General features: G+C 37.9%; 1 protein-coding gene across 1 annotated transcript; it reads left to right on the top strand.

The window, feature by feature from the left end:
* The first annotated feature begins 795 nt into the window (after positions 1-795).
* On the top strand, positions 796-7,703 carry LOC131008826 (uncharacterized). The gene is made up of 4 exons (XM_057935889.1): positions 796-810; positions 1,606-1,920; positions 7,009-7,415; positions 7,503-7,703. The coding sequence occupies exons 1-4, from the start codon at positions 796-798 to the stop codon at positions 7,654-7,656; spliced, it is 891 nt and encodes a 296-aa protein (XP_057791872.1). The 3' UTR covers positions 7,657-7,703.
* Positions 7,704-9,193: the final 1,490 nt, after the last annotated feature.

Below are 9,193 nucleotides of genomic sequence, written 5' to 3'. Positions count from 1 at the left end.
TTTTTAGTGTTCTTATGATGTTAATTTTATAGGAAATTGAGTGTTGGATGATTGTTTTGTGCTTAAATTGTTTTATCTTGTGAAATATGTTACTTGCTCGTACTTTGATGAATTTTACAGAAATATGGAGTTCGAATTTGGACTGTTGATCTTAATAAAAGTTGTAGTTCGTCTCGATACGAGTTCGTAGGCGCAAACGGTTCGCAAATCCGAGTTCGGACGAGGAAGATATGGCCGAAACAAGAAAGTCGCGCACAACAGTGAATAGTGCCCGACGGGAATTTCCGAATTTTCGGGATTTTGCGGGATTTTCGGATTTTATCAGTATTTTCGAGCTCTACACTGTATTTATCTCCTGTGCCTATATATAGGTCCTTTCCCTGACCTATTAGACACATCTTTTCACATCTCTTTACCTCTTTTCATATTTTTCAGTTTTAGACTTAGGATTTTAATGCTTTCATAGATTAGATTTCTTTTCCTGCAAGATTCAAGATTCAAGCTGTACATCCAGAATTTCTTCCGGGTTTTATTTATTTTATTTATTTCAATTGCTTTCTTTTATTTATGCTTTTATTTTATTTTATTATGTCCAGCTAGTTCTTTCATCTGAACCTAGGGTTTGTACATAGCTGATTAATTATGTGTGTATGATTTATTGATATCAATTTGCCCTCCAACTTGTGATTCATGATTCCTGGTGCTTAATTTCTTGTGATTTATTTGGCCAATAATTTACATGTCTAGCTGTTCAGTTTGAGTCTTGAATGCGATAATTGTTCAGCCGAGTCAGGAATGCTTGTTATAGAAGTAGCCTTGACACTTGAATGGGATAGGTGAAACTATAGGGAGCTATTCTTTGTGTACGCTTGGGAGTTAATTTATTCCTTGGAGTCTTGAATGTGAAGGGGGGTAAATTAATCTACTTTCATAGGTGTTCGTTAGAGAAGCTTGTGAATAGTTCTGTGATCTCTCATCAGGGTTGGATTAAATTGGTAATTGAATCAATAGATTAAATGCATGTAGTTAATTAGTAAAAGTACATCCCTAGGGCCAGAGTCTTTTATTATTTGAATTTCCTAAGTGTTTTTATTTGTTATTTGCGTTTTAGTAAATCAAACTTTATTTTCGTTTGCCTGTCTACTATTTTAGTTTGTTTAGGAGATAGCTAAAGTAGTTTCGTTGTGTCAGTCCCTGTGGATACGATACTCGGTTACTGATTATTTGCTACAATTGCACCGTGTTAGTTGCGGTATTTGTTGCTAAGAAATTAGTGATCAACTTTTTGGCGCCGTTGCCGGGGACTGATTAGAAGTTGCTTTAATATTTCCGATAGGACTAGGTAGTACTTTAGGCGTTTACTGTTTCTTTTTATTTTTATTTTTCTATTTCTCGTTTTTTCAGGCACTGCATACGATGGCAACTATTGAGCAAATTCAATTTCAAATGTTGGATATGATGCAGCAGATGTTAACATAGATGTCTAGTATGAAGACAACTGTTAATACAAGAATGACCAATTTGGAGTCTCAAGTGGGTCATATTGAAAATAATTTCTCAGCACTGTCCAAGCAAGTGCAGATGTTGGAGACTCAAATTGGTCAGATTGCCAACCAAGCAGCCGCGCAGCACAAGTCGAGCCAATTCCCGAGCAACACTACTGTCAATCCAAAGGGCAAATGCAATGCGATTTTCGATGACACTGTGTCTCCTGAAGATGAGGAAGCGATTGAATTTTTCCTGGCAAACTGTGAGGAGACGAGCAAGGAGCATGAATCTCTGATTGAGGAACCACACAAGGCTCCTGTTCCACTTAGGGAATACTTTCCAAAGGGTCCACTTCCCCGTAGGCTGATGAAGAGAAAGGTGCTTGAAGAGCAATGTGCTGAGAAGCCGAGCAAAAAGTGTAATGCAATTCAAGTGAGAAGCGGGCCAGAGCAGCGGGATCAGCCAGAGCAGCGGGATCGGCTAGAGCAAAGGGACGGCAAGGATGCCAAGGAAATCAAGCTGGAGATCCCCCATTGCAAGAATGAGAAAAAAATTGCCAATCCCGAGGAGACAGAGCATAGACGCATAGTGGATGAGCTAGAGAGGCTACTTGAAGAATCAGACCAGCGTGCAGAGCCTCAAGATAGCAGAGTAGCGAAGCAAAGTTCAGAACTCGACAGCCAGAGCAGAGAAATCAACCATTTCTCTGCCAATATCCGTTCCTCTACCAATGATAAAGAAAAAAAGGCAGTCGTTCACACCAAGAAGATGGGTCATGAGGATAGGAAAATCTCGCAGGCGACAGCTGTGGGCACTGAGCTGCCAATGAAGCTACTTTCGAAGAAGAAAGATCCGGGTAGCTTCACCATTGAGTACGAGATTGGAGGAGAGCTCTTCCCCAAGGCTCTTTGCGATTTAGGGGCTAGTGTCAATGTGATGCCCATCTCTGTTTTCAAGCGGTTGAGAATTGGAGATCTCAAGCCGACCTCAATGGAGATTCAGATGGCGGATAGATCAAGAGTGAAGCCGAGAGGAAAGCTTGACGACATCTTTGTGAAGGTTGACAAGCTCGTCTTCCCTACGGATTTCTTGGTCCTCGATATTCCTGAAGATACAAATCCGCCATTGATTCTTGGTCGATCATTCTTAGCTACGGGGAGGGCTATGATAGATGTGCCCAATGGAAGCGTTATCTTTCACACAGCTGATGCGCATGAGTCCTTTGTCTCTGTTCGTGTTAGGCGGTCTGTCACGCCCGCAGCGTTTGATGTTCATTGAGACCATGAGGTATCGTCGAGCTCTAGACGTTAAATTAAGCACTTGTTGGGAGGTAACCCAACTGTTTTTCTTTGTTTTGTTTTTCTTTCTTTTAGTTTCTTTTTTGTTTCTTTTTGTTTTGTTGTTTTCTTTGGGAGTTTAGTGCAGTTTTGAGCTTGGAAGATGAAGGAACTCGCGCTTTGTCCATATCACCACCGTGGAGCATGTGTTTTCTGTGAGTAGTGACACACATATCATCATCCCTCCAAACTTATTTTCGAACTTATGTTCTGTAATAAGTTTGGGGGAGGGGGGTGAGAATAGATATGTGTATCACTTTTATTTTTTTTTATTGTTTTATCCTGCTTGGTTGGTGGTGTGTGTTTGTTTTGTTTTTTTTTTAGATGATTTATGCTCCATTAGATTTCTGGTGAGATGCCAATGATGATTTATGTGAAAAAATCCGGAGTTTGATTTTCTTTGATGATTTGAGCATAATATGAACTAATTTGCATAATTCTAGAGTGATTTTAACCTTGACTTTTGGACGTTGAATAAACCTGTGAGATTTTTAGCCATAACTGTTTATCATACACAGTTTATTCTTTGTTGTGAGTTTTGTCATGCATATGTAGTGATCTTCTAGAACTTGCCATGGTTTCTGTGTTGAGGTTGCTGTTGTGCCCAGGATTAGGAGATGATTTTAGGCCATCTTTTGTTAGCCACATTATTATCTCAAACATTGTCCTTGAAAAATTATCCTTTGTTATCCACTTTGAGCCTATTTAACTTTTATTTTTTAGCCGGATGATAGGGGTGATGTAGTATATGGGGATCTCTGTGTGGTGAATATCATAGTGGGTTGTGAAAAAGAAGGGATGATATTGTGCTACTATTTACTCTTATAAGCTCTAGAAAGTTGTGAAAAGAGAAAAAAAATTGTTGAAAAAAAAGAAGAAAAAAAAGAAAAAAAAATGTGAAGTCGAGTGTACATTGAGAAATTGGTTAGAAAATCGACTTTGTTTGTTGGAAATAAATGGAGAGCATAAAAGAGTGTTTAGTTCTGTTTTGTGATGATTAAATCCCTTGAGTTGTGTTGATTATGGTGATATAGTTGGGTGGAAGATGGAATTTATTCCATACTTGCTTTGTGAAGTTATAAGGTTGGTGTTCTTAATTTATTTGAGTCACTTAGCCTATATTTCCCTACCTTAACCAATGTCCCTACATTATAACCGAAAGAAAAAGACCTTTCTGATCTTAGTTCTGGCACACTTTTAGCGATGGAGATTGTAGACGATTGGCAAGCCTATGGTAAGAGATCTGCATTGCATTGAATTCGATGAGAGCATACACGTCCTATATATTCCATCAAATTGAGAGTTGAGTGATACACATACCTTGTGAGATTCAATTGTTTGGAATGTCAAGGTTGATTTTGCTATAGATTGTGTTTATTGGTGAATTTTGTGCTTAATTATTGAGGATTTTAGAATTCTATCATTCTTATTCTTTCGGAGGCATCGATGAGCTAGATTTCTTACCCATTCGTGATATTGATTGTGTTCTTCTCATTATTCGAGGACGAACAATGGCTTAAGTTTGGGGGAGTTGATAACACTCATGTTTCCATGGTTTTTAGTGTTCTTATGATGTTAATTTTATAGGAAATTGAGTGTTGGATGATTGTTTTGTGCTTAAATTGTTTTATCTTGTGAAATATGTTACTTGCTCGTACTTTGATGAATTTTACAGAAATATGGAGTTCGAATTTGGACTGTTGATCTTAATAAAAGTTGTAGTTCGTCTCGATACGAGTTCGTAGGCGCAAACGGTTCGCAAATCCGAGTTCGGACGAGGAAGATATGGCCGAAACAAGAAAGTCGCGCACAACAGTGAATAGTGCCCGACGGGAATTTCCGAATTTTCGGGATTTTGCGGGATTTTCGGATTTTATCAGTATTTTCGAGCTCTACACTGTATTTATCTCCTGTGCCTATATATAGGTCCTTTCCCTGACCTATTAGACACATCTTTTCACATCTCTTTACCTCTTTTCATATTTTTCAGTTTTAGACTTAGGATTTTAATGCTTTCATAGATTAGATTTCTTTTCCTGCAAGATTCAAGATTCAAGCTGTACATCCAGAATTTCTTCCGGGTTTTATTTATTTTATTTATTTCAATTGCTTTCTTTTATTTATGCTTTTATTTTATTTTATTATGTCCAGCTAGTTCTTTCATCTGAACCTAGGGTTTGTACATAGCTGATTAATTATGTGTGTATGATTTATTGATATCAATTTGCCCTCCAACTTGTGATTCATGATTCCTGGTGCTTAATTTCTTGTGATTTATTTGGCCAATAATTTACATGTCTAGCTGTTCAGTTTGAGTCTTGAATGCGATAATTGTTCAGCCGAGTCAGGAATGCTTGTTATAGAAGTAGCCTTGACACTTGAATGGGATAGGTGAAACTATAGGGAGCTATTCTTTGTGTACGCTTGGGAGTTAATTTATTCCTTGGAGTCTTGAATGTGAAGGGGGGTAAATTAATCTACTTTCATAGGTGTTCGTTAGAGAAGCTTGTGAATAGTTCTGTGATCTCTCATCAGGGTTGGATTAAATTGGTAATTGAATCAATAGATTAAATGCATGTAGTTAATTAGTAAAAGTACATCCCTAGGGCCAGAGTCTTTTATTATTTGAATTTCCTAAGTGTTTTTATTTGTTATTTGCGTTTTAGTAAATCAAACTTTATTTTCGTTTGCCTGTCTACTATTTTAGTTTGTTTAGGAGATAGCTAAAGTAGTTTCGTTGTGTCAGTCCCTGTGGATACGATACTCGGTTACTGATTATTTGCTACAATTGCACCGTGTTAGTTGCGGTATTTGTTGCTAAGAAATTAGTGATCAATGACATAGAAGGTTTTAAAGAGAAATAACTTCTATGCATGTTAAATCATTTTCATATATATATACTTAATTATTTTGCGCGCGTTTGCACACTCCATTCTGTTACTCGCTGTGATCCCGGACCTCTAGCCACCGACGGATCTCTGTCTCCCGCTGACTTGAACTGAGGGCGTAACCCAGCCAAGTATAATAAACCTCGGAAATTAATCCAGACAGGCTTATCATTTCTATGCTCCGGAACACATCCCGTCGAGCACCCTTATAACGCCTCTGGTTAGTGCCCGATGGAGATCAACCCACCGAGTCAGCTAACAAGTGTACACAATTCTCAAATAACGTGTTAGGTCATAAGAGAACCTCAATTGATTAACTGTACGAGCCTTAAACATGGTAGAGTGCACAAAAATATTTTATTGGATAAACAGTTTATATTACACGAATATTTAAGCTCAATAGCTAAATCATACATTTGAAAAATAAGCCCACCTGTATAGGCAAAGCCTGTCGTTTAACCTTATCTCTGAATCGGAATAGCAGTGCTAATCCTCCTGATGCTCAAAGCCTACAAGAAATCTATTCTCAATAGGTCTCCTTGAATTCTAATCTTAAGTCAAGGTGTAGTGCTTAATATTCTATGATTCACTTAGCCGGGTTTTCAAAATTTAATGAATAAATAATTGAAAATATTTTCTCTTGAGTTAAGAACACCAACAATATTCTTACTCATCTTTTAATAATTGGAATTATAATAAAACCAATTAAATCTTAAATACTTTTATTGCAAAAAAAATATAATGCAAATTCATGTCATGCTTGGCATATAATAAGAAATTACTTAAAATATGCTTATAATAATAATTTAATATTATTATAAAAATTTACTCTTTGAAAATAATTAATTAAACTTAATAAGTCTAATTAATTATAATAGTGTAGCTCCTTTAAATAAAATCTGCACAAATCCAATTAAATTAATACTTGGGCAGCCCATGATTTAAAATAATCAAAGGCCCAGCTTAATTAAAGAAAATCGGCCCAACTGACTCGGCCCAAAATTAAGAAATAACCCAGCCAAAAATATCGGCCCAAAAACTCATAAAAATCGGCCCATGCTTTTAAAAAAAAACGCAGCCCAAAACTAATTACAACTCAACCCAACACTAATTAAATCCCGGCCCAACATTCAAGCCCAACCCCAAAACCCAACCCTAAAGCCCAACATCCCCACCCCCCTTTATCCTCCCCCATCGGACGCACACACACACAAACACAAACGCACACACACACAAACACAAATTCAGCAGCACCCTCTTCCCCCCCCCCCTCTCTTCTTTTCCGGCGGCGGTAGCAGCGCCGCCTCCGCCGTCCCCTGACTCCCCTCTCCCCCATCTCTCGCCTCTCACACACACCTCCTTCTCCCTCATCCTCACTCATCAAACTAACCGCCGCTGTGGAGACTCGCCGGAGATGTAGCAGTGACGAGCCGCCGCCACCAGCTCTCTCTCTGACCTCTCTCGACCGATCCTCCCTCTGGAACTCCGGCGATAGCAGCGAGAACCGCCACCGACCGCCGCTGACTCCGACTCTCCTCTACTTCTCCGACCGTGGCCGAGCAACAGCAGCCAAGGCCGCCGAGCTCTGGCCTCCCTCGGTCTCTCTCTCTCTACCTTCCGGCGACTGCAGCAGCGATAAGCCGCCTCGCCGGAACCCTAACCTCCACCCAGAACAGCTCCGACCAGCTACCACCCCACACAGGTAAACCCCCAAATCTCCCTTCTCTTCCTTTCAAAATACAAAATCTGAAATCTAATTCCTCCTCCTCCTCCTCTCTCGTTTTGGCAGAACAGGGACTGGGCGGCAGTTGCCGCCGCGCCGCCGTTGCCGGCGCCCAGCAGCCACCTGCTGCTCCCTCCTTCCCCTCTCACGACTCGGACAGCGCACACACACAATAAAGCATAAGGAAACCCTCCCAATTCAATCCAGATTCACAAAGTAAAGCAAAGCTAGGGTTTTATTGTAAAAATCTGTTCTTTCTCATTCTTATTTATTCTCTAAAAAAATCAAACCTTGTACTTGTAATAGTTAGAAAATGAAGTGATGATGAGTGTGTGTGTTCGTTGCTGCCTTCTTTCTTTCTCTTTTTGATGCTTGATTCAGAATTTCATAAGATAAATGGGGAGGAATTGGGGTAACCTTGATGTTGGTGGTATTTGGTATTTAGCTTAAATCTGTGAATTGTAAATCAAGCATAAGAACGTATAGCTTGGATCAGAATGTTAGAAACTGGAAAAAAAATAAATTAATGGAGGTTTAACAATTAATCACCTTCCTGCTGAATTCGACAACTTGGACTGCAGTGAAGGAAACTTGAATTGTTGACTTGAAAAGAGCTTACTTAGAAATAGGATAAATCGTGAGTGAAGAGTGAGGAAATGGTGAAGTGAGTTGCTGCCTTAATCATTAAAGGAGAAAGATTGGCAACCTAAAAGCTAAAGAAATTGGACAAGATATCGTGTAGTGGTGATGTTAGTGGAATTTGAAAGTGTGAAAGTGGGATTTGTTAAGTGGGAATTGAAAGATTTGGCTGATTTGTGAGATTTGATTGTCTGTATAAAGATATGTATAAAAATAAAATAATCATGATATAGAGTAGCTATTAGGAACATAAAATACCGGGACTGTAATAATACTTCAGGGTTCGCTAAATAAATAGCTCGTGAAAATACTTGAATGCTAAATTAAATAAATATGAAATACATATAAATTCAATAATTAAATTTACAAATGTTTTTGTAAATCATTTTTGTTGGAATTAAAAATAAATTCATTTTCTTTATATCCGGCGTGAATCATCTTACTTCTAAATTCGAAAATAAATTCTAAATTTAACTCGGAGAAACGGGGTATTACAATTATGTGTCTAGTTAATTACATGCGTGCAATCTCACATTAGAAACCAGAAAGTTGCTTTTCTTTTATATAGCAATAGACCCGTGCGGTTCTATACTAATAGATGACTTCAAAAGTACAAATAATCATATATTCATTTCACTCAATTAAAAACTTTTGTTTTTAAGCAAAAAATGACATATTTTTCTTCAATATTTCCTCTATTCCTTAGATCTTCTAAAATCGGTGTTTTTCCCATATTGAGGTAAGTTAAACTATTTTTAAAAAATACTTACATTTTGAAATGTCTACACCTTATACCCATTTACATTATTTAACAATATTATGTATCATGCGTATTCTTTTGCAGTAATAAAAAACAATGTGTCATATTCCTTTTAACTCAATTTATTCCTTCCACCAACTTCAAATTGAATGCCATAATTATAGCAAATCTACTCACCTACCTCTTTTATGCCCATTTTTTTTACTTCATATGCATAAGGGCATCCACTATGGTGCTACCCCATAGTGGTGCCACATGTGTGCCACATCCTCCACTATAACACTACCTCACTTTTAACTATTCATGGACTCCATTATCATTATTACTTTTACCACAATATACAATTATATATATTGAT

Source organism: Salvia miltiorrhiza, chromosome 1 (genome assembly GCF_028751815.1).
Source record: "Salvia miltiorrhiza cultivar Shanhuang (shh) chromosome 1, IMPLAD_Smil_shh, whole genome shotgun sequence".
In the NCBI taxonomy this organism is placed as follows: domain Eukaryota; kingdom Viridiplantae; phylum Streptophyta; class Magnoliopsida; order Lamiales; family Lamiaceae; genus Salvia; species Salvia miltiorrhiza.
Note: the sequence above shows the minus strand (reverse complement) of the source record. Positions and strands in the feature narration are given on the sequence as shown.